General features: G+C 43.5%; 1 protein-coding gene across 1 annotated transcript in view; it reads right to left on the bottom strand.

The window, feature by feature from the left end:
• PAPPA (pappalysin 1) overlaps positions 1-26,395 on the bottom strand; it is a 184,297-nt gene extending 157,902 nt beyond the window's left edge. Inside the window, exon 1 of the mRNA XM_069771839.1 lies at positions 25,463-26,395. Within this exon, the coding sequence (XP_069627940.1) occupies positions 25,463-25,859 (397 nt within the window). The 5' untranslated portion in view covers positions 25,860-26,395. The remainder of the gene's footprint in view (positions 1-25,462) is intronic.
• Between the last annotated feature and the right edge of the window lie 333 nt (positions 26,396-26,728).

Below are 26,728 nucleotides of genomic sequence, written 5' to 3'. Positions count from 1 at the left end.
CACACTCACCTACATATGTTAGAAAGTTAGTGTACAAGAAAGACATTAAATCATCTAGTGCATGATTGTGGGAGGTCACGTTAAGACTTGCTATTAAAGGTCAAGATTTGCCAGTGGCATGTACAAATGGGATTCCCCTTTCCTGACCAAAGACTAAAACTCTTTTGCAAATTCCTATCAGCAAAACGCTGTACTGTGCATTTGGTTCTTACCTGCACTCAAGTCATACATCATTGGTTGAAAATAAGAACACTCTTGAAAAGCAGTCCTTGTTGATCTCATACCTCATACTCCTGAACCCTGTATCTAATAAGGTCCAGAGGAGAAATAAGTATAAAATTTAAGTACTGCACAGTTTGAGAAACACTGAGCAGCTGCAATAATCTCAATAGGTTCAAGCACCCAAATCCTACAGAGAGTGAACGGGATGTGTTCAGGCTACCTTCAAATTCATACCCAATAAAAACTAGTACGGAAATGGCATACACTGGTATGCTGGATGTGTTGAGCAGAGTATATACCACAGCAGCAAAGGGCAAGAAACATGTACGGATGGACACACACATTCAGAAAGATTCCTGCCCCCTCACACACACACTTACTAACAATTTGGTGCACCACAGGGAATATATGCTAATAATTTCTCTCATAGACAAAGTGTGGATCCACATCTAAAGCTGTCTCAACCAGTCTTCAGACAGCTCCAGGCAGTGGGAAGAGCCCACTCCTTCTCAGTTTGGGACATGGGGTTTGGCAAGTTAAATACATACATTTCCATCTTTCAGTTCTGAAAGGCCAGGGGCTGCAGGGACACCCCTCAACTGAAAAAATAATCGTTAGAGCCTTCAGCACCAAGTGGCCTTTCTACTATCAGCACATCGGAAACAATCCTTCCCCAAGCCTCCACTTCCAAAAGCCTAAACAAAAATCATAAATCTCTGACAGTTCAGTCCTCATGAAAAGACTAAATATCCCCTTACCTCACCCCTGCACCCTAACCCTCCCAGCACTACAACCAAATAACATCTTCTGCTTCTAAGTTGCTCAACAGCCATCTGTTAACAATCACTCATTAACAGTGTGGTCTTGTCTAGTATCAACAGAGCAAAGGTTACAGGAGCATTCACTGTATTTTTCCTCCCCTCTCCCAGCACCCACCTTTCCCCCTCTCCTCACACCCTTCCCCTCTCCTCCTCCTCCCCCTGTAAAAAAAAGTCTTCTAATGGGAAAGTTAAAAAAATTTAAACAGGCCTTTTTTCTGCACACTGGTATTTTGCTAGGGACTCTGAGCTCCCCCTTTTCCTGTTTCCTTTGGAAGAGAGATCCCAGGGTTCGGAAGGTAATGTGTTTATTCATCTGTAGGGCGCACTCAGTTCAAAACCTTTTTGAGACCAGCTTCTAGTTTATACTGCTACTTCTGATCACAAGAAAGGAGAGAAGAAGAACCAGGGAAGGAAAAAACAAATATGCTAAAAAAAATTACATTTGCTGGGATGGGTATCTACCCGAGAAATTCATGATATGAAAGCCAAAGCTACCAATGACCCTCTGGCATCTGTTTTTTAAGTGTTTTTTTATTTTTCTATATGGAATAAATACTTTCACAAAGCATTCATTTTCAGATGTACGAGAGCCCATAAACGCCTGCATTTTTATGAATCTCAAATGAAGGTATTGTCCAATGATAGTGGGTGGATAATACTGCAATGAATGAGAAGACAGCTGGCAAGACAAGTCCCTCTTCCAAACAAGTCATAAAAAAATAAGTTATAAAAATCTCAACTTATTGTAATAAGACTATTAGAGCTGGTCAGACATTTTGCAAGAGAGTTTTTGCCTGCCAAGAAATGCCAACATGGTGAGAGCAGAAAAAGCGATGCAGAAATAGGCTGGTCCCAACAAATCTCACTGAGAAGCTGCAGGTCTTCAACACGGCCAGGGGAAGCCCAGGGACCCCCTCGGCTGTTTTGACTGCAAGCACAGAAGGTTAACCCATCCCAGACATGCTCCCCAACATCTCCTGCCACGTTTGCCACCCAGCAACCGAATTCTCCAGGCCTGCAGACCACAGGGCAGCTGCACACACAATAGCTGCTCCACCTGTTTCTTAAGGCATCCAAGATCCCTGCTGTTGGACAGACGGCTGAAAGTCCTGGAACAGGCTTCTGGGGTCTCCAACTCTGGGGAAGTCCACCACACAGTCTTTAAGGGTCAAGGTTTTTGGCTTTTTGTTTTGACCAGGGCTGGAAATATTCCCCCAAAGAATGAATAAATTATTGTGGAATGGAAATTCAGTTTCCCAGCCAGCATTAAAGAACATCTTCCTCTCTCTCTGAAGTGCTGCATGATACTAGTGATTGACCTCAGCTGAACAGATGGAGCTGCTGGAGGAATACTACAGAATAGTAGCAATCCTCCCTTGCCTTTGAGCATTTAAACCCTGATGTGATGCAACGTGTCTTGAGTTTGGCTCAAACAGCTGCCATCAATTCAAGATTTACAGGGAGCCAAAGGAGGGCAGAAAAAGAAAAAAAACAGCGACAATAGGGACACCACTGAACATGCCAGTATGAAAGCTGCTGAACTAAAACAGTCTACTATTCCGGTTCCTTACATTTTCTAGTTTAGGGCAAAGGTCATTGCTGAATCCATATGCCACGTACAGTATTCTTTTCTCAAACTTTTACTATTACAGACATCCAACTCTTGATGAAAAGATGGACTGAACACAATCCCTTCTGCAGCAAGACTTGTTTTGTTCTTAACAGAAAGGAAAAAGAGTAAGAAAAGGGATAAGAAACCCACACTCCCCATAACTTGCAAAGTCGTACCAGTTCTTTATGACCTCCTTTTGCCTGTATGCTGTACCTACTTTCCCAATCCTTCACTTACTTTTGGCTTTAGACTAAGAATCCTCCGGCTAAGGGAGTGTCACTTTTCCGTTTTGTCCCCAGCACAATGAAACTAATTTCAGCTGGGACTTTGGATGTCATAATAAAAGAATTTATTACTTCTTCTATGACAACTAATAAGGGCAAAGTCATTGGAAGAGGGACATGTGAAATAATTGCCAGAACTTCTGAAAACTGAATAATTTGATGTTTTCACAATTTATTTCAATTCAGTAAAAGGTTCCATAGCCATGAGTTATTTCTCAGACATAATTAAGAACATTTTAAACAAGAGGCCTCTTTTACCCCAAACAAGGCTGGTTTTGAGCAAAATCACCCCTTACAATGGTTGACACTCTGAATTTCAAAATTCAGCTGTGACCACAACCAACATTTACATGAAAAACATACAGAGTTTAGATTCTCATTTACACTGAGAATTCTTTACAATAATGTGGTAAAGGACATTTTTAGCTACTTAATATCCCTTTACAAACCAAGAGTGGTGTAAAGAGGCCTCATGGTAAATGAGACTCAAGCCAATGACTGCAAAACCACAATTTGGCGAATATGCCTGGAGTTTCTGAGCCAAGAAATGGTGCGAAATAAAACTGATGTTTGTTTTCCCCACAGCAATTAGATTAAAAAAATATGTACAAGTTTCATACAGCAGCAAACAGTTTTCCTCACTTCTGCTTGCCCTGAGTTGCTAGAAAGGGATGGAGCTACAGCTGAGAAGAATACTGACAGCCCTTCTAACTCCTTAGTCTGAATGATTTTTCCCCTGTAAAGCTTCTGTTCCTGAAACCCAAGGGATTAAAACAGAATTTTATCTTTTATTAAAAAAAAGAAGAGGTACTAGTTCAGCTTTCCAGTAAGAGGCATTGGTAACCTTCCTTCCCCACAAAGGAGTGAGTCACTTTTCAGACAACTCCAGACAAGTGCATGAACAGAGTAAGATGCCATGTTCCTGCATGCTTGGCCAGAGACAGACTTTGATGGCCCACGAGGCTCCTTCCAGTCCCATGGTGCTTGTCCCTTATAGGAAAAGTAAATTCCTAGGCATCAAAAGAGCAGGGAAAGCTAGGAAATTAAACTCCAAAGGCCGAAAGCCAAAAGCCAAACATGGAAAATCAGAAATACAATCTCTCCCATTTTTTTACCAATTAAATCTCAGTTCTCTGGCTACTGACCCACAACCGCTCCAGTATACAGCTGTCCATCTGACCTCTTCCAGGAGGCCCTAACAAAGGCCAGTGTCTGACTTACATCCCAGTTTGTTTTCAGGACTTCGCTGGGGACTTAAATAGAGCCACATCCTTGCGTGGGCCCTGGTGCAGTGGACAGGATTTGGCAGCACGAGCACAGCATGTAGCATCAGCTGCTGAACTTCTGGAAGAAAGTCCGGGGTGAGGACACAAGGCATTGCTGTAACCAAGCTCACGGTGCTGAGATTGGAGCAGATGTTTATCGGCAGCAGCCACAGAGAAACGGGAACTCACAGCTAGAGGCTGTGGCTGCTAGAGTCGTAAGTAGCACTCTGTGGGCAGAGTTTGAAAGAAGAGAGGCTGAAGTAGCCCATGCAAGCTGCTGTAATCCACTTTAATATTATCAATAACAGCCTCCAGGCCTCCCTCCCTCACTTCAGTGCTGTTTCTTGCGTCTTGCTAACAGCAATCTTCCCGGTAATCTGCCCAGCCATAGAATTACCTAGGAATTTAATTCTTTATGCAGAAAAAGTTTCCCCACTTTGCTGAGCAATGGGAAGCAGAAAAAAAAGAAGAAGAAAAAAAAAAAAAAAGACTTGTTATGCTTTCCTTTCCAGGAGCTGAGAGGCTGGGGGAAGGGGAAGAAGAAGGAGGTCAGTTTGACTTTGAACACATCAGGTGTGCTGTGGAGCCCGTCACAGCCGTGCAAGGCAGAACGGAAAACAGTGCCCTGCACTTCTGAAAGTTGGCCGTGCCTGTTTTGCTGGGAGACTCCAACCAGAGGTGACAGGACTCAGTTATGAAAGGGGAATTTAGGTCAACAATCAAAGCTGCAGTCAGGGGGCCCAAGAACAGGGAGCTAAAGGTTGAGGCTGTTTTTTTCTTTAGCATGCTTTAATCGTTTAGTATCAAAGCACAGAGGAATGCTTGAAAGAGCAAATATTCTACAGGAACCTATAGAAAGCTTTTATCTGTCCAGAGGAAAATAATTAAAACCGACAGATTTGGGTTAAGTATCCCCATGTTCCATGCAATTGGATAAGTCAGCGAAGATCCACTGGAGCAGTTCTTGAGTTCTGCACTGGATATTTCATGGTGTGACGTTGAACCCAATATAGTTTTACAAAGGGGAGAAATAATCTCTCCTTTCCTTCACCATGCTTCCCCCAGCCCCCACTTCCTTCCACAATAGTTAAATAATTCAAAGTCCAGAGTACTTAAGGCAACATCTCTGTCTACACCATTTCCAACACAGCTAAGAGGCCTTCTGAGGTCACCCCCTGAGACGAGGAGTGGCTCAAGCAAACCACCTGAGACTTGCTCAGGTGGCAACATACTACTTAAGCGAACAAAAAGGGGATGTTTGCTGCTGCTATCAATCTAGCTGAATTTGCACCAGATATTATCACTTACAAGCTATGCAGTAGGATTCAGATCTGAGACAGGACAGAGTTCTTTTTGTTTTGACATGAAAGACAAGATCTTCATCATGTAGAAATACAGAGTCTAATACAGCTATGCCTATTTAACATGGAGAATATGGCCCAAGGCTCTTTTCAGTATCAAAATCTTTATATCATTGCCATTTAGCATTAAATTAAGCATATATTCTGTACTGTTTCTGAAATTCCCAGTCATTCGTACGCTCAATGAGATACCTTGAAGCCTGAAAACAGGGAGTTGAGAACGGCTAAAACAGCAAAACATGAATTTGTAGTGGCTGGGTAGTTATGAACATTACCTAAATCCTTCCCTTCTGATAACAAAATCATGTAGGCTGCAACAGAGCAGCCACTGGCATGGACAATCATATTAGTGACACTTCACTGAGCTTATTGTGAGAATATACCCGCTAACAGTATATAAGAGCTTACTGCAAATAGATCTGGTAGGCTGGGGTTAGTGAGAAATTATTAGATTGTGAGGATTTTGAGGTGTAAGTGAACACACAACACTGCATAACCAGATGGCACAGAGGAGCGAGCTTCAGTCCTTGCAGTATTTTAACAGGGTCATCTTTGGACTGGATATTGCTTTTGCAAGGGCTCCTTTGTATACAGTATCAGCATAAACAAGTGTTAGTGGGAAGGTTGGCCTCTTATCTAGATCTCCCTAAGCATTTCACAATAAAGCTGCAGAACCAGTGGAGACTGGTACTTGGTTAACAAACTGTGGCTGTTTATGATCTAATAACTAGGTTTAGGGGGGGCTTTTAGATGGATAGCAAAAAGCACATCCTTCGCGAGGGTCAAACTTCAGTCCCTGCTATAAAGTCTGGGACGATGGGAACATTCCAGAGAACAAGGGTAAGGATTTTCTAATATCTGCATAACCATTTATTTCTTCTGCCTTGTTCTCAGAAACAACTGAATATTTTTGGTTGAAGCTTGGAAAATCAGTATGTGTCCATATTATTAGAGATGATCATAACATATGCAGACATAGGAACAGTATTAAGGTAGTATAGGCAGGCTTTGTTTGGATACTACTAAACTTAAAGTCATAAACTCTGCAGCCATCAGCATATTCCTTCAGAGAACCTCTGACGTATGTCATAAATATGGGAAGCTTTGCATCAGGCTTGATTCAGACAAGAATTCAGGTTGGTGGCTGCCAGTTTTAGGCACTCCGGTGTGGCCCACTGATAATAAAGCAGAGTTCGGTGTTTATGAAAACCCAGATATCCTTCAAATATAGGGAATGGAAAGCCCTCAATAAGTTTGTTGGTTTGGCTCAAAGGGACCTTAACGCATCTCTCAACTTCCAAGCTTATCTATGCTCACCGATCAGCAGAACCAGGTTACGAATTAACCATCCTATTGTAGCTGAGGCAGTGTATTCACCTTCAGAGAAATCCAGCATTAACACCATTCTCACTTTAAAAGCAGGTGTTGCAAAACACACAGATACATATCAAGAGGCATGCAGAAAATCATTCATCTTTCACAGAAGCATGCGCAACACGCACAAAACCGGACGCACACGCAAACCTACGGAAAAGGACATAAATACAATGGCATACCGGCAGAAGGGTCACTCTACATACAGATGAACATACCCAGCAACACACTTGGTGGAACACACATTACTTCTGCTTCCACATCTCCTCCTCCTCCCTGCACTATTAGCCAAACACTGATTAGCTATCAAAGCTCTACAGAGAAATTTACTCTTGTGCATGCTAACACAGAGTGGCTTTCCTCCCTTTTGTAAGAGTTAATGCTTGAGAGCAAACACAGAGAGTATCTTCTATGGAAGGAACAGACACGTAAGTACCATAACTTCCAGGCAATCTAAATGATAAAGTGGTATTTCTGGGCTCCTTTTAGAAAACAGCAGAGAGAATTGATCATAAACTGGGTCAAGATAGGTCAGCATACCTCAGAGCAGATCAGATGGCCAGAGCATCCCAGGAGGAAACGTTCTCCTGGAAGGATTATTAGGGGCACATCTGTGCCATCAGATGACCGTGCACAATACCCATCAGCTCACTGGGAGTTCAATATGGCATTTCCTTTCAAAATGTGCTTTGTGCCTGACAAGCACTGCAAGTCAATCAGATGCAGCAGCGGCCAAGCCTGTAGTTGTGCTGGAAAAACGCCCGACATGCTGCCCTATGGAACCCCCTCAATGGCCAGAAATGTGGAGCAGTGAGAAGTGGAGGTCTGCACATGAAATTGCTTGTGGTGCTGATCAAAATACACAACCAGGACTGAAGGGGGGACAACAACACAGCTTGTTTTGCTTTTTAGAATTCCCTTGTCTCTGACCTTTACAGCAGCTTTAGGGCAGCACTGGAACCAGCTGAGCAGTTACTACTCCCAGCTGCAGAGAGAAGAGCTTTTACACCATTGCACAATGCATGTGTGTTTGTGGGGGGGAGGTTAGGGCTAGAGAACAAAGAAGGAAATCTAGTGGCACCTAAATCAAACATTATGATCAATGAGGGAGTGGGAAGAGGACCTGGGGAGCAGGGACAACCTTACAACCTTTCCAGGATCAGACAGATGGCCAACATCCACATAATTACAAAACCAAAACAAAAACAAAAAATTCCATGAATGCAAACTAGGGCACCCTGCAAGGAGACTGTAAAAATCACATCATGATAGCTTAGACTTGTTTTGTAATTGAGGGGCATTTCCACATGAAACAGTTCTAGTTATTTAATTGGATTTTGAGAACATTCTTGGGCAGATACTTTGTGAGTGCAAAACTGAGTAGTTCCAGTGCATTTACACCGATTTATACCACACAAATTCTGCCTCTGTGAGAATTAAATATCTTATTGTAAAAATATCTTAGATCTTATCCAGACTCAAATATCTCATTGCATCTGGCTTTCCCATATGACTGCATCTTTCTTGTACTAATAGAAAAAACCAAGGAATTTACCAACCTTGAAAGAAATGTCTCCAATGCAATACACAGAACAGCATGCAATAACAGCAGGCAGAACGGAGCTGATTGTGCCTGTTTTCTGCTGTCACTTTTGAAAGGGATCCGGGCCTTCTCTAATCATGACTATTTCATGCCTCAAATTCCCCGCTCCATACTTGCATACAACTTCCAAACCCATACACAAACCACAGAGATATTTCTGCTTTCTAGGAAACATCCTGCTGAAAAAACCTGCTTCTCTAACATGATATAACTATTATAGCATGCATTCCAGATAGGCTGTAGTCACCACATACTAACCTAAGTATATAATTTTAGAGCTCTATTCTTCTGCTCAGTTTGAATCCAATTTCATTTGTTTTGGTATGATTTTCCTCCTGGAAATACCTGAGCCTGTATTTCTGCTCTACAAATATCAGTGATCAGTAGATCTGTGAGCACAAATGAATAGGCATCTAACAGAAAATTCTCACACAGATACTCACGGTGTCTTAGAAGTGCATAGAAACAAATTCACACCTATTAAACCAAAGGCTGTAGCTGAAAATTCAGCCTTTAGTTCTTAAAGGACAAGATAGGACAGCGATGGGCAAACCTCCAAAAGGTCATAATTCTACTTCGCTTTCCATAAGCGTTGCCAAAGTCAAATGCTTCTCAAAAGTAATTGACCTTCTCAAGTCTGCAGAACTGGGAGAAAAATGTAAAAGAAACAAGCTACCTTGGAAGATTTTTGGCAATTCTTGTGTTTAGCTGAGCAGCAGGAAATATCGTATGTCCAGCCTTTCTTATGTTATTTCAGCCCTTCCACTTCTGGTTAAATTTGGAACCAAAGAAATGAAGACTAACAAAATAGCATGTACGCGTACTACCTTCTCTGTGCATAGGCCTATACGTACATGCGCACATGGGTTTGAGGGAGCAGACAGGGGCATTCTGAGCACTTAGCTTAAATGTGAATTTTGAGGAACGGTCTCCAGCTGGGGATGGCTCAAATGAAATGAAATCCTGTCTCAGAACACTAATTACTTTCGATAGGTCTTTGGTCTGTATTTTCTGTTTGCAACACAAAGTCACAGGAATAGGTCATTTCAGCATACAGCCTACACAGCCTTCTGGACTGCTGTTCTGCCCTGAGACTGTGAGACAGACCACCCAGCAAGGAGATGACAAGTAAAAGTCACCCCAAGTTTATTCTCTGCTTTCTCATTCACTTCTTTATTTTCAACGGATGTCTGCTGTGTTAGCTTCACAGTCCTGACATTGTCAGTGCTCCAGCTTCCAGAGGGAAACCTTGATTTTGCTTCCCAAAGTTTGTGAAGTTTCTGGAGGTAAATTCTTGGCTTCATTGAAGTCAACAGTAAAACTCTTACTACCTTCAATACGAAAAGATTTCAGTCTTGTTTTTCAGCTTATCTACAGACTAGCACACTGGACTTTTTTGAAGGCAAAAAGTCAAGTTATTGCTCAGCACACCATTCTGTTTAAAGGTGACAAAATCTAAACAAGATTAACAACATATGAAACTGAGCCTGACAATTCAACTATAGTGATGCCCAGGAGACCCTACAAAGAGCTAGAAATATTATGGTGATTAGAAATATCCTACCAGTGTCAAGAAGAATCCACAGAAATACTGGAAAATTAAAGGATTTGACATTAGCATCCTAGTGCTTTACTGTTGGCTTCAATTATTTTTGCAGTAACAGCTGAAAACCCCAGAATAATCTGATGTTAGAGGCACTCAGACACAACATGGGTGAGGACTGAATTAACTCCTCTTTAAAGAACTTGTAATTTGGAAAAACACTGAGTTTTAATTTGAAAGTTATGGTGACACATATTCCAACATTCTACTGAGAAAGGTTTTTCAATGATTGACTACTCTCAGGACTAAAATACTGCATTTTCTGTCTGTTCTGAAGTTGCTTAGTCTCCACGTGCATCCATTAGGATTTACTTATATCGTCTATTATTAGACTTCCAACCTCGAATTATCAGATTAATATTCCTCATATACTTAAAGATCATGATGATCAAGTCACCTCTTAATCTTCTTGAGTCAAATACTTTAAGACTTGTTAAAAATCATGTAATTATTGTCATTGTTAATGTTTTTTCTCTAAATCCCCTTTCATCCAACATCCTTCTTAAACTGTGGACAGCAGAACTGGACGAAGTACTTCAGCAGCAGCTACTCCAGTGTCAATACAAGGATAACACAACCTCCCCAATCCTATTCATGCTTCCTTGTTTACACAGCCAACGATGACTCTAAACCTTTGGCCACAGCATTACATTGGCAGCTCACATTTACATGCTTTGTCTATTCCAAGAGGCAGTTACTCCTGCACATTGAGCTTCCAGGTGAAAGACCCTTCCCCCACCATCCATCCTTTATGTATGACCCGCCACCCATCTTTCTATATGTATGACTTCACATTTGGCATTATTCTAATGCATACTGTTTGCATGTTCTCAATTTTTGAAAACACCCAAATGAGAGTCCTGTTTTGGTCATTGTTTACCACTCCCTGAACTCTGCAACATCTGCAAATTTTATCAGCACTGATTTTATGTTTTCTTGCAGGTTGTTGACAGAAAATATTAACTAGTAAAGAGCCAAGATTGCATTGTGCTGAATAGGAGGGAACGTGGCCAGAGTCACACTGTTCAGGCAACAAGCTCTGTTTTTCAGTAGGGGAAAATAAATACCTGTGATACTCATGAATACGAGCTTACACAAGTCAAGAGAAAAAAAGATGGGACAAATAGATAGGTAGAAGATTGGCAAGATATGCCTCTGTCTTTTTGTCTCTTTGGCATTCCACAACGTCAGTCTTCTCTTTATAGCAGCACAGCGCTGCAGGGACCTAGCACGACCCTGGCCAATGGGACTTCTTGGCTGAGCATTTCTTCTGTTTGGTACAATGGAGCGGCATTTACCACTTACAGCATCATACATGATCAAAGTGATGCACTGATGATATTATCTCATCCTTACAAACAGCATCTGTCTGAGGGCTGCTGAGAACCATTATCCCACCTTCAGAGATGGAAAGGACAGAGCTGAAGGCACCTCAGAGCAATTGCAAAGTAGCAACTAAAACTGCAGGGCAACCTGTGCACCTCCAACCACTATGTCACAAAATAAGCAGCTTGAATTAGCAGAAGAGGGAGCCTGTTTCTCTCTCACACGCAGCAGTTTCATCACTGCTGAAACAAACACCCTTTCTTTCTCCCAAAGCATCTAATTTATCGCTGAAGGAAATCTCTGTTCTCTTCCCAAAACCACCAGCCAAAAAGAAACCTCTACACTTTGCAACTGCCTCTGTTTCCTTCTCTGCCAATTAGTCTCTTGTCTCTCCTTTCCTTACAGAACATCTTGTTGCAATGCCCTTCTATAGTAATTTTCACAGAAAAACATTTGCCTCATCAAGCTTGCCCCATCACTAGTGTTTGACAAGTGTCAGAGAAACCCCATAAATGCCAGGCTGTGAGTTCGTCAGTGCAAAGGACACCATGTGTTGAACACATTGACAGTTCTCAATAAATAACATCCCTGCTGAACAGCTGGTTGGATTGCCTGGGTTTGAAGAATGTTGGCCACATTGCCTACTTACGTGTATCCTCCTCAATGATGCACAGAAGATCCTGTGCATGGGGAGCGGAAATACATCACTTCCAGAAGATACCAAAGTATTTAAAAAAAAAAAAAATTATCTGAACACAAGTTTAGATCCTGACTCAAGGTTTATGGCCAATTTCAGACATACAGACGTGCAATAAGTGTTGGTTTCTTGATATAAGTGCAAGAAACGTTCATCCTGAGGGCAGAGGGGGAGAGAGATGGGTGATGGTGGGAAGAGCTATCCTAATCTCATTTCCTTCTTCCCTCTCTCTCATGAAATGCATAGCTCCCATTTCATTATAATACCTTCTTAAGTACCAGAGCACAGAAACTGTTCACTGGAACAGTTTGGCTTTCACAGTGTGAGACAAAACACATGGTCGGGGCAGAAAGGCCCTTGCTTCTCTGCCTCTGCCATCAGCCCTTGAGGCAGAGGGAAGAGTTTGGTCCAGTGCTCAGCCTCCTACTGCTGCAAGGTGTCTTCCTCCACAAGTGCAAGTGCTCCTGGCCCACCTTTGCTGCCAGATCCCAACCCTGCAGAAACCTTTGGAGATGAAACACAGACCCCTCACAGCATCATTTTGCTTCTGTGAGCTGCAGCTGCTGTTGCTTCCCTCTCTGGGCTGTTCCACGGAGCCTGCAGGTGTTTGGATACGGCCATTTCCCAGTAAAACTGGTGGTATGCTGATGTTTAAAATAAAATAAAATAAACTGCTAGTATTAGAGTGTATAGCTCAAGACCACCCCTGTTTGAGCGCTGCCTCTGGTGAGATATAGAATGTAAACAGTCTGTTTGATTAAACCATCTCTAGCAAGAGGACTTTGGGGAATTCCAGTCTTTCCCAGCACTAAGAGCAGAAGATACTCTGCTCTTCGTTAATTCAGAGTTCTTCAAAGGGCAAGAATGAATCGCTCAACTTCCCTCCTAGGAGAAACTGTTGATAGTTATCCTGGAAGTCTTGGAGGAAGCTCACCAGTATAAACCAGGTCCATTTCCACCACCACCCCGCTCCCCTTCTTTACTTAATCTGTTCACAGGCAAAGGGATTGTGCAACAACTGATAAACTTTGTCTGTGATGCGATACGAAATGCTCATTTCTGATTGTCTTCCCTCTGTTGTGGTGGGAGGTGGAGAAACCACACTGGAATAGTCTTACAGATAAGGCTATTAATTACACGACAGAAAATATTTGTATAATAAGAGAAACTGCTCTTTCAACAAAAAGTTAACAGATAAGACTATTTTAAACCATCACATTTTAAGGTATGGAGATTCTGCCAGCACTTGAGACCTTTTGTAATACATCTAAAAACTTCAAGGCTCTTGGAACTAAAAGTGGGACCACAACTTTCACATCTATTAGATCTGTAAAAACTCCCTTATTCCCAATTTCCAAAACACTCCTTATGGAAGAAGGGGAGCCTGGGATGGTGACATGAGCACTGCATTGATACCACACCTCTGCACAGGTGAGCAAGCACAGCCCTGACCAGTGCTGCCTCCCTCACTCCCAGAGCTTTCCTTTACCTGATGATCTTCCCATGCATTTTGAGTAGCCAGAAAGGCTTTTTAGAGGATCCCAGTGTCTCCTAGAAGGAAACAAACACATAATTCTCTCACCTCCTATCTGAGACCACCAAGGCGCAGTACTAAAAGCACAACCCAGGAGCAGTCACAAGAAAATGAACTTTTTCTTGGGTTCCCCCTGTGCTGTAAAGGGTTTTGGGGGACCTCTGGAGCAAGTTAAAGCATTTTGTGTTTTCCAGCTGACAGCACCATTACCATGCTTATCCATCCCTTGCTCCAGAGCTCATGGTGACTACACAGTCCCGTGTTATCTACTTGCTTGGGTCCTGCTCACTCCTATCTCCTTAAGCTGGTCATTCTGTGAGAGCGATGCGCAACACCAGATGTATCAGCCTCACGCTCAGACTATACTAGGACAATTATCCTTTGGGCTATTTTAGTCCTTTTACAGCCTTGGCGCAACTCAAGAGCAACAGTTTTACCAGGGAGACAGAATCTAGATTTTAGTGTTTAAAAATAAAAAAAAGACAAAAATCAGTGGATTTATCAAGAAGTTCATTGAAGCTAGCCTTCCTGCTCGGAGTTCCCGAATACTGTCCATGCTGATTTTAAAGCAAATTGAGACTATAATTTTACTCCCTCTTTTTTCATGTTTTCCGTGACGAAGGGAAAAGAAGAGAAAGACGCATAGTTAGACAGGCAAACATCTCATCAAAGAAACTCCTACAAGCAGATGCAGAGTAGGAAACATCCAGCAACCCTGCTGGCTCCAACCCATAGCCTGGACCCGAGTGCATGGTTGATTTTCATTAACTAACTTTTCTTCCTGTGAACTTCCTCCGAGGGTGTTTGTTTATAAACAGAGGAGGGGATATTATTGCTGGAGAAGGGACAATATGGGAGGGGGTGAAGGATTTTAGGGCCACAAGACTGGAGAGTAGAGTTCAGAAGTGTTTGTTGCCGGAAACACAAAGGACTCACTGTAAAACTGGTATATGGCCTAATTTCACAGTCTGGAGGGATTATGATAGGTATATGCAGAAAATGCTCCAAAAAGTAAAAACAACCCCACATTGTACAAATGCTTCCCACTGCATCACCATAACCATTACACACCCAAATTAAACCACTGACAGCGGTGATGGTGGTTGGAGGTTGTTCTCCATGACATCCGCTTCTCAGCTTGTTCATTTTCCCCATTGCATGCGCTCTGTCCCTGCCCCAAATTCTACACGTTCATCAGTCTGGAGCAGCCCCCTTGATTTCCTCTCCAAAGGAGTTACTCTAGGTTTACATTGGTGTGTTCAACAGCATAATCTGGCTTGTACTGCTCACCCTTCCCTCTGCCAAGTACATGTTTCAAAATCATGTGCGTAATGCATTTAGTTAACATTTGCTTTTTCTCCCAGTACTCCTTTTCTCCCTGAACATCTCCATTCATGAGCTACAGCACAGGAGGCTTCCAATTCTTGTCTAGTTTATGCTGAAAATAATTCCCATTAAATTATCACTGGTGAAAGGTGCTGGTTTGACCTCAGAGAGGCCGCACTGTTTATCCACAAGACAGATGCAATGTAAGACAGTAGTAATGCAAGCTCCAGATTTCAACCTTAGCACCTCGGACTTTACAAGCACAGATGCTGCGGAATTCAGAACAAAATCACGTGGATTGTATGATGTACAGCCTCCGTCTTGACGCTCCCAACAGAAACACCGGTTGTTTAGCCATGATGGCATGCACTAGATCATGATCCCTCCCCAAAACAGTCTGGGGCACTAACATGCTGTGTGCAAAGCCCTTTCTGCAACCTCTCACCTGGTCCATTTTAACTATGGGCTAAATGAATTGCTTTTGCCCTTAGTTAATAACCTGAGATATCCAGAGACAGATTTTCAGCATTTCCTAGGAATATAAGCAGTTACAACTTACATATTTTACAAGCTTTTTCAGCAAGTCAATATATCAATCAATGTGCAGAGGTATCAAAAATATCAAAGTATTCCAATTTAAATAAGAGTACTCAGAACTAAGGGGCTTCGGTGATATTTGCTTTTTCTCTCCCATTATGGGCTGCATACACTGTTCCATTTGAGAAATACAATAATTCATGCTGATTCAAACATCACCAGCATGTCTGGTACAGAGATATTAATTCCAGACCATCTGATTTTCTGCCATCTCCAAAGAGTTCATGTCACAAATGCCAACTGCCGCCTTCACCCATTCCCCGTGTTGCCAGTACTTTCAACAGTGCGACACCAGGTAAAGGACTTCATCACCACCCCAGTACAGCAATTACCTAGTGAAGAACCATCAGCAGCTACAAGGAAACATCCTACAGGAATTAGGGTGTGTTGACTTCACATGGAGAACAACCCAGGCTGAGGAATAACCGTCATCGCCCCTAAAAAAAAAAAAGTTTAACAAAAGGCCAAGCCTGCTGGGCTCTGTTTCTAGCTGTCACCAACACACTACCGCATCTTGGACAAATCAGAGTATTCCTCCGTTCCTCAGTTTCCCTGATTTTAAGGGCAATGTTCTCTCATGCCTGGGAAACTTATCACCACCATCAGCAGGATGTTTTGAGGCAATTATCAGGACTACAAAACCACAATCTTACTGCAATGATAAAGGAAAATAACAGTACTAGGATACATTAGTACAGGAGAGAAAAAAACCTACATTCAGAACTAAGTAACACTGGCAGCACTGAAGGCCTTTCCTTTCCATTTCTTTCCCTGTCTTAAATAAAACAAACAAAATAATGGTGATAAGATCTCTTTCCTCAATCCAATGGATGATCTTTGTGAATACGCTTCCAACACTAACAGCAGAGACCAGGCAAAGAAGAAAACGAAGGAGGAAAGGAGCCTGCAGCTGATGCTTGGTGTGGGGAACAGGGCTGCTCTTCTCCCAATTCCGTGCTGACGGAAGACTCCCAGGAATCAGATGAGGGAGGGAAAGATGGGTCTGAGGAAAGAAATCCACATGGGAAAGTGATTTAAAGAAAATAAAGAGACAATAAATTAGATAAGGAAAAGGAGGAAAAACAGAGGGGAGGAAGGAGAAGAGATAAAAGAGCCCTAAGCATCACTCAAAAGAAAGACTCAAGGAAAGCCTACCAGACCCCAGGAGCTGATCAGCAAAGAACAGAGTGGTTTTCTTCTGAAACACAGCAATTCTTTTGCTTTCATAAGCTGGTATCATATCTCTCAGATGCTGCTTCACCAGGCCAATTCCAGATGCTTCTCAGTTTCACTTCACCCTCACTCCCTCTTTGTGAGAACAACCACTCGCTCCTTGTTTGTGTACCACTAGGATGGATATTAAACAGAACAGTATCAATAATTCCCAGAAAATATGCATGAGCATATGCCTGACTAAGCACACACACCCACAGCCTGCTTACCCTCTGTTCTCACAGCACTTCCAACGTGAGTTGGCTGAAGCCACCAACCTGGCGCCCACCCTTGGTCTGCAAGGAGGGGATACCACCCTCCTGCGGCAAAAGAAGACGAGAACCACAGAGAGCGCAGGGTTACCCATGGCACACGCTTGCTAGGGAGGAGGAAACCAGCAACTGTGTGGAGAAGGAAGAAGGGAAAGTCGGGGGAATCAAGGACACCAGATAGTAGAGAAAGAACCGAGACTATGACGGTGATAAGAGAGGGTGGAGAGATTGGACAGGAAAGTTACACACTTACATCACCCAGCAAAACAGAAAACTGGACAGCGTGTTTTGAATAAGTGCTCTTTTTAACACTGAAAAAAACAAACACACACAACCCCCCTCAAAAAAAATTAAAAATTTAAAAAAAAAAAAGAGAAAGGTTGAAAGAGACAGGGCCGAAGTGGGATTTGGAGTATAGCAAAAACAATGAAAATAAACATGTCCCCTTCCCCTGGCCAATTTCTCTGACGTTAGGGCTTCACAATCTTTCTTCTTCTGTATCCAAAGCAAGAAAGGACAGCAAAATCAAGGATGTTAAAGCAAGAACCATGGAAAAGTCCAGGCTGTAGAGGAGGGATGCAGAGGACTCTGAAATCAGAGGCTATGCCAGAGTCAGCCAAGGTCAATGGTATTTTTTCCATGATCTTGAACAGGTTTAGGATCAAATCCATGCTGCCTGCATAAATCTAACATCATTAATCCAGCCCCATTCTCACCAAGGGATAATCTGACTTGTATTTATATGTGTTCACAGTTTTAACTACGATATATACTGCACCTTCACTCAGTGCTGGCAACTTCATGGATGTTAACAGTCCACAACTAAGCAAACTGTTCTGATTGCTATGAACAAGGACAGCAGAAAGCAAAATTCTAGGATAAGATATTCACTCTTGTTCTCTTTTTAACTTGCTTTTTTGAGTTCTGCTCTGCTCATGTTCAGAGTAAAGAGTACTTTGACTTCATGGATGGCTTTGGGGAGAGTAAACTTTGTAATAGGCACTAACATCAAATCAAAGCAGTTTACAAGATCTGCCACTTGTGTCAGAATATGTGGGGAAATAAACAAGCTGCTCTTCCTTGATCATTGGAGTTTAAATGCTCTATTGATCTGGGAAAAAAATCAAAGGAGCTTTGGAAATTGTGTGTGTATGTGCATGCATGCTCACACCAGAGAAAATGAAGAAAAATGTAGGGACAAGCAGAAATTAGCACAAGAGCAATCAAGCATTTCTTCTCCACAGAAAGCTGAAATAAAACTAAGAATCATATCCAGACGTCAGCTACTCCAAGGTAGGAAAATGCCCATAGAGCAATGTAAGTATAAGGTCAGAAGAAAGGCATACTTTCGTTTTTAGAAGTCTCATCTTGGGGAAAATAAACAAACAAAAAGGACAGCACAGTCAGTTGTTCTATGCCTAGAACAATGCATGAAGCAAATGCCCAGAACCTAGGAAATAGAAAAGTCCAATATATTTTGCATATTTGAAATAGAAAGAGTAATATATACTGATCATGTAAAAACAGTTTTAGATGAAAAATTTGGTAATATTGAGAGAGGAGGTTAAATGAAGAAAAAGATGATATTAGACTAGCTGATATAGTTAAGAGAAAAATGTAGAGGGTTTTGATCAAGCAAGACTTTTCCTGATGCATTTTCAGAATAATCTGGAATACAAGATTTGAACAAGTAAAAATGTACTAAACTGAACGCGTTCATTCTTACTATGACGGGATGTAGGAACTGCCACACGGACTAAGACCAGAGAAGGGTGGGAAATGTTTGATAAAATATTTTCCTCAGGAAAAAGGGAAATTAATCAAAACAGATTATCTGTGGGAAAGGATCAGTTCTAGCAAATATTCTAACTTAAAATTTCAATAGAAGTTCCATAAATGTCAAAACACCTGATTCTTTTTTAACTTTCTGAAAATAAGAAAGCTGATATCTTTTACCAGCAAATGTTTTTCTTTCTCATACTTAACACTTTTCTAAACCAATGCTTTGGATTTTAGGTACTTAAGATGTTGTCAATCTGTCCTTCTCTCTTCCTGTCTTACATTATAGTGGTGACTCTTGGTCTTAGCTAAAGATCTTTGGTTTATAGTAGAGCACTGGGAAATTTTCTGTGGCCTGTGCTATATCAGAACCTACAAAGTGGATATTCTGTGAATGTTTGGACTAATTATCTCCTGTTATATCCCTGACACTGCAGGGGACTGAATTTGGCAACCCAGGTGGTCCCTTCTCTGCTTCTGCTCCTATAATTTCTATCAGAGAAAAGAAAAGAGGAGCTGAAAAAACAGCAGCTAAAATTGGAAGCAAAACTATTATACGGGAACATTTCAGCTGACCCCAGTCATGGAAGGGTTTATTTTTGTTTTTTCAATATGTCTTTTTGAAAAAAGCCACTATATTTTGGCTCTTTTTTCTGGCTCAGGCCAGCATGAGCAATGAAAATCCAAGGTGAAAGCGCTCAGTTAATCCCATGGTCTTGAGAACACCTAAAACCCGTTGGTCCTTCGGTATTTTTCTGTTAAAGCTGCTCAGGCAGGCATTGTGGCTGCACCTCTCTTGCGACAGACCCGAGGAGCTTGGCACCTATGTCCTGACGGAGCCAGATCCGGGCTCCAGAGAAGGCATTTCTCCACCAAAAATCCCTGCTCCACCCAGCCAGCATGTCCCTGCTGCGTTTAACCGGGGTCGGGCCCCAGTGACCAGGGAGGTGCCTGCTGGCGGTTCGGCTTTTTGCTGCTTGACGCACCCAGGCAAGGATCTCTCCCGCCCTTGGCAAAAGCTAACGAACACACGAAGCTCGTGGAGCGGCATCAGCAAACTCCTGGGCCCGCTTTGAAAGCGGAGACCTGTCCCTTTCTTCACGACAAAGGCGAGTGGCACCTACCTTTGTGGGAGGGTCTGGGTTTGGGTCCCCAGGGAGCCAGGCCACCCCTCCCAGCCGCTGCAGTGCTCAGCGAGACCTCTGGGATTTGGGATTTAAGCGCATCCCTCACTATGCCACGTGCAGCTGGGGCTGATGGTGGGCACCTCCGCCTCCACTTGGCGCGGCCGCAGCCACGGCCTTGGGATCCCTTTGGCCATCTGCACGCTCCCCTGGTGCTGTGTGGGGAGGCGACGGGGGGACACGGGGAGCAGCTTCAACCTGATGCAATAGCGTTCAGGCATCCGAATCACTGACCAGTTCTGTCTTTCCGTGATGGCTTAGCGTGCGAAGGCTCTCCAAGGGCTTCTCCTCGCCCTCACCACCGAGGCCTGCCCGCTGCAGCTCTGCTCTTCTCCAGACATCTCCACGAATCCCTGAGGAGAGCTCCGCTCCCGCTCTCTCTCCAAACACCATCCCCTCAGCTTCCTTTCTGCCTTGCGCGAGTTTTTCTAACTGAAACAGGCTGGCTTGAAATAAATCAGGCCGAAATGAAGCTTGGAGAGGCGAGCTTAGTCTGGGACCCATCTCTGTGCCTACAGGAGACAGCCATACACCATTTAGGAATCTAAATTTACCATCCTTCACACACACACAGAGACAGAGTGAAATTTCCCTCTTTCTTTTATTACCATTTTATTAATTAGAGCAGCCTACATGTAAGTGCTTTAGCTAAAAAAAAAAAAACAAAACCAAACAAACCACAACTTTCTTCTAACTGTGCTGCTCTGACTCTAGTGTGTAGCTGGTCAAAAGAACGAGAGTGATTAAAATTGGAAAGCTTAAGGAAAGAAAAATTCTTTTTCTTTTCCAGTTTCTGATTCTTGTCTCAGCTTTTGCAGGCTGAAGGAAATGTGCCGTTCAAATGCAAATATTTAGCAAATTACAAGCTAGGCTGTATTCTTTCAGTGGCTTATTAGTCAAGCCTTATCCAGATCCATAGTCATGAAGTGGCTAATCATTTGAACCCATCTATAGGGAAGCCAAACCCACACAACTACCTGTAGCCTTCAGCAATGGTGTACTGGAGGCTTACCACCCTGAAGAAGCATCTCGGCAGGTGTTCAAGCTCCAGTCACTTGTCCAGCCGTTACTCCACTCTGCCCATCATGTCCATCACCCTGGGACCTGGCACATGCCACTGCTAATTAAATGACAGAACTACAAGCTTTATGTTTGACTTATTATATAGTCCTTCATTCTAGTACTTCCTTACAGATCAAAACAAGAAAATTCATGCAATTAAAAGACAACAGGCTGTTGAAGATGAGAAAATGCTGCATTATCTATCTACCTATTATTTTAATGCCAGTGAAGCTCAGAGTAAACTCTCTGTTGAAAATGTCCTCAAGTTCCCAACACACCCGCTGCAAGGATCAGCTCCGGGGACAGGACCCACCTCACCAATTCTACCTGAAGTGTATTAAATCACTTATCAGACTCCAAAACTTCAGAAGGGAACCAAATTAACCCCCCAAAGTAAGCGTATACTCTTAAACCCTGTGGAGGGAACAGACCTACACAGCGTCAATTACACATCTTTATAATTGCCCAATTATTGGACCCCGACACAGATGTTTCTCAGTCTCTCACATGCAAGAGCTGTGGCTTTAAGTGAGCTCCATTGTGCTGATTTTGGCATTTCTTTCCCTTTGGATTCTGCTGCAGTTTTATGTTCATCAAGGACTGAAGTTGGGAAAACATAGGCACTCCCTTACATACGAAGCTTTATTAAGTTGGGATCGTGCTCTCTGTTGGCAGGCAGAGGAATAGAGAGACAGAGGAGAATGAAACCGGGAAAGGAAAAAAAACCAAAACAAAACACAAATAACTTTCACTCTTCAGAGCAGGCACGCCTTCTTACTCCGCTCCCGCTGCCGATCATTCATCCCGCTCCTCTCAGCTCCCAGCCAGTAAAGAGTCAACATCTCATTCCTATGAAAACATGAGCTATCCCACTCCTGAGCCATATACCAGAACACACACTGACAGGGACTCAGGAGGATCCTGTTTCTTAGGACGGAGTTGCATTTCCACAGTAGAACTGAAATATCTTTGATTACAACAGAAGCAAGGTCAACGGTGCTTTGAAGCGTCTTATTTTGCATGGCATGTGTATTACCTAACTTGACTACAGTCTGGACCTTAACTCCTTCCTTCACGACTAGAGATGCATTCAAAGACTCTAGGGGCAAGTGCACAAACTTGCATTGATTAATACCATGTGCACATGTGTGTGTTTATAAGAGGGATGTACTGTGCTGTGTGGTAGGTACGCACATCCAAGGAGTGTTTGTCCAAGAACTATGCGGCCCAGGGAGGGAGGCAAGTACGCACGAGCTAAGAGCTGCCTCCGTTGGAGAGGCGCACCGCGGGAGCCGCACAAACGAAGCACAGCACAGCCCAGCTCCGAAAACGCTTCTGAGCTTTTGCGTAACACAGATCAATGGGTCAGACTTCTAGTTTCCCAACAGCTTTCCCTGACGAATGCCAGAACAGATATCATTGAAGTCAAACAGGGCAGCAATAACATCACTGCCAACCAGCGTGAAAATTGGCAGAGCCTGGCACCAAGGATGGCCTATCATCAGAGACAGGGCATGGCCTGGCACAATGATGAACCCACTTAACAGTGCTGTAAAATTAGCCATTTATGAAAACAAATTGAATACTGCAGCAGAGGGTGACGTAAGGAGAGTTGGCTCCAGACAGAAACTCCTGTAGCCTGGATTAGCAGAAGAGCTCCGTTATATCAGGGCTCAGGCATAGAAGCTGATAACAACTTTGGTCCTACATGAGATTTTTAACAGACACTACAGGCTTCCCCTGTAGGCTCACATGGGACTCCCATATGACCCACAGTGACTACTGCCAGCAAGGAGGGATGGAAGGGGAGCAGTTAACATGGGGTGGGGAGGGGGGGCAGAAAGTAGATGAAGATACAAGGAGGAGGACTCCGAAAAAGAGGTGTCTTCCAGTCGCTCCTTTCCTCTCCCTCAGATCTGTACAATCACACAGTTTCCTACTTTGCAACTGGGGTGGAAGCTGGGGAGAAACTCACTTCTGGCACTGTCAGCAAATTTGACCCTAGCCCTGGCCCCCCTCAGACACCCAGAAGGGCTCTTGATTTCAGTGGGGTCCTACAGATGCAACTTCAACAGCAGAACAGGGCTCCTGAGTCTGTCACATCCCAAAACAGTGAAAATGAGAAAGCCAAGAGTTTTGGCAGTCAGAACCCTTGATTTCCTCATTGAGGGAAGCGTAATCTCTCCCTAAGCTTGCTGCAGGTCTGGGAGGCTGTGGTGTGCGGAGGATACTCTGAGTGAGTTCCTCTTGGACCTCTTCCAGGTGTTTACACACAGAGCCAAACCTGGCTCCTCTTCAAGAGTCCATGCGAGGGGGGGAGGGGGAGCTTAAAAATAAAATAAAAATCACAAAGTCCTCCCGAGCTGAGCTGCAAGCTCTATGGTGCTAAACTGGGGCATTTATTTCCATTTTTTCACAGTGGAATGTTATTTCCATGCATAAAATGGGTCAAGTGTTTTATACAGGCAACAACCCAACCTCCCCCATCCAATTAAAGTATTTTACTACAAATGATCTTTGTGTGTGTTTGTCTAGGTTCCCCATTGTGTGAATTAGAGATACTTGCACCGAAGACAGACACGGGGTCTTAGGTGTTGGATTAAACACATTAAGAAATACACTGACTGTGTTTTGCCGTTGCTGAGACCCATGTAAACCCAAATTCTCCCTTTCCTAACTTGAAAGGGAAGCACTTTGAGCCCTGAGGTTTAAGTTAAGATTAGGAACCAGAAGAGCGGAGTATGAGAAAGCCAGGGGAAATAAAGCAAGTAATCATCTATTTCACCTATGGAATCACTCATCTGCCTGTCCTACTAAAGGCAGAAGGGACCAGCCCATGCCCAGCACCTCCTGCCCACCCCAGCAGCCACCCCCCTCCCTGCATCCCCCTCCTCACAAGTAAGCAGAGATGCGAGACTGGGAAAAGTTAAGGAAACACACTGCTGAGTTCATCTTTGGTTTTGTTTTCCTTAGGACAAAGCAACTTTCTTGCGAGAGGACAGTCGCGCAGGTCAGGGATGGGACGGGGGAGATGGAGAAGATTGCAGCTGGGAGGGTGGCAGGGGAGAGGCGAGGAGCACCCACAGTACCACCAGCACAAGCATCTGCTGCCTTCTGGTAGGAAGTGACTCCAGCTAAAGGGGAAATCCTCCCTGTCTCTTTAAGGCATCCTAGGACATGGAAACTTTGTACTTTCAGGGAATCTCCTTGCCAAAAGAACTGTAAAACATGTCTTCCCCCCCCCCCCCCCGTTTCTCTTTCTGACTTGTTTTCTTTTTTTTTAAGGGCATTTCCATTTTCTATGACTTCCTTCAGAGCAAAGATGGATGTGGCGACATTTATAAGGGTTTGTAACCCTCCGAAAAGTATCCGATTTCACGACAACTTTGCTGCACTTTATCACTAAAGCGGGGAGAGGGCGGGAGGTGGCGGGAGGCGGGGGAGAGGGAGCGAACGCGGGGGGAAAGCACCCAAATTCATGATGGGCTCATAAAATTTAAATAAGAAAAGTGCAATATTCCTCATTATTGTTGAGCTCAGACAGCTTAGACTGGTAGCTGCTTGGAGTACTAAATGATTTTATAGGGCTATTTGACCTTACAATCATTTGTGTTACACTTGCCATTTCTAAGGGGAGACAAAAATACTCAACACATCCTCTAGCTGCAGTGCTAGTCCCAGCCCTAGCTGAGTGTCGAGGGGTTGGGAACTTTATAAACTCATTTGATTCATTTGAGGTTTCACAATAGCCAAAAGTTCCTTTATAGCTTTTTGGAAACCACATGCTAACACTGCATCTAAAAAGGTAACAGTGAAGTACACTAAAGAGCTAATAAAACTAAGGAAATCGTATAGGGACCCTAGATAGGCATTTCTTTGCAGCCACACACTAGACAAATACATTTCTTTTCATACATAAATACAAGCTACTTTCAAACGCTGTCTTCACAGGTTTCCAACCTGAAAATTAGGTAAAAGCCCACCGTAAGAGCTCTCTCTCCTCTCTGCATCTTAACCCGCACACACACCAATAAAGAAAGTACCCAGGATACTGCCATTTCCCTATGCAAAAGTTTACATAACTTTTTCTGCGAGCATATACTTTCAGGCAGTTTGCCGAGCTCCGGTATTTCACCAAACATATAGCTATTAAACGCACCCGAGCGTGTTTACACATGCACTCACATACATATGTATGTTGCAAGGCACTCACGCACATTTAAATGTACACACACACACTATACACACGCACGCCTACAGCTGGCCGTTCCGCCGGCTCCCGAAACGTAAAAGGGATGCTGCAGCCACAGGCACGATGAAGTACCTACCTGCAATGACAGCCGGAGATCTCTGTCCTCCTTCAGCTTTCAGCCACACTTGCAAAGTGAAGGCATCTCGGGGCAGCTCAATATCTGCCTTCAGCCGCAGCTGATCACCTTGTCCACTGAAATAGAGCGCCCTGCTCGGGGTGAGGGACTCCTCGTCGTCCTTTACCTCCCGCTGTTGCCTCCTGCGGGGGACATGCCCAGGCTCCAGCCCAGCAGTGGAGCGCCTTCCTCGGGCTAACCTGGTGGCACAGGTGCCCGGGGCAGTGTAGAGGAGCTGGCGGCTGTGCCTGGTGTCCCTTCTTGCCCTGCGGGAGCGCTCGTCCATCCCACATTCGGGTCCACTGGCTAGGGCTGTACAGAGAAGCGCAAGAGGCAGCAGCAAACTCCAGAGCTGCATTTCCAATCTTCCCCCCCCTTCTCCCCTGCAAATCCTCCCGATCTGCCAGCTTTGGGCTCCTCCTTGCCTTGACTTTCTTCTCTTGTTCACCCTTCTTGGTATTTGCTCTTTTTATAACCCTTCTCAGTTGCTTTTTCTTTTCTTTTTTTCTTTTTCTTTCTTTCTTTTTCCTGCTTATAGATTTTTTTTTTTTCCTTAAAACAAATAAAAATAAAAAAATCAAAACTCCTTCTTGGTTGAAATGTATTTCTCTGTTCTTCTTCCTCTATCTGTCTTCTTCTCCTCTATTCCTCCACAGCTGGAATTCCTCTCTCTTCTTTTCTCTGCTGGATTTTCTTCCCTTTATTTTTTTCTTCTTAAAAAAAACACACACACACTCTCTCACACACACAAAACAAAACAAAACAAAAAAAACAAAACACCCCCCCCAGCTTTCTCCAAGACTCAGACCCACTGATTTCCCTCCCCCCAAAAGATGCTCTAATCTATTTATTTTTTTGGCCTCCTTTATAACATAAGCCACAACCCCCTCCTTCCCCCCCAGCCTCCCCCCCTCCCTTCTTCTCCACAAAATGAAAGAAAAGAGAAAAAGCCCCTCAGAAGATGAGTAAACAAGAATATGCTAATCTACTCTAGGGTGCTCCACCTTCCCAATTGAATGATTCCCATTAAAACTGCAGGGATCATGACTAATCAATCAGCTTGAAGGAGCAGATAGCTCCAGAGGTTCAAACACTTTTGCTGTTTTCTTTTCCCCCTTCTTTTCCTCTCTTCCTCTTTCCCCCTATCACTTTCCCCCCTCTTATTTATTTTTTAAAGAAGACAATCAAGATGAATGGATCAATGTGACAAAAATCCTGCACCCCCTT

Source organism: Haliaeetus albicilla, chromosome 26 (assembly GCF_947461875.1).
Source record: "Haliaeetus albicilla chromosome 26, bHalAlb1.1, whole genome shotgun sequence".
Taxonomy (NCBI): domain Eukaryota; kingdom Metazoa; phylum Chordata; class Aves; order Accipitriformes; family Accipitridae; genus Haliaeetus; species Haliaeetus albicilla.
The sequence above is the reverse complement of the archived record's forward strand: the minus strand, read 5'-3'. Positions and strand labels throughout refer to the sequence as shown.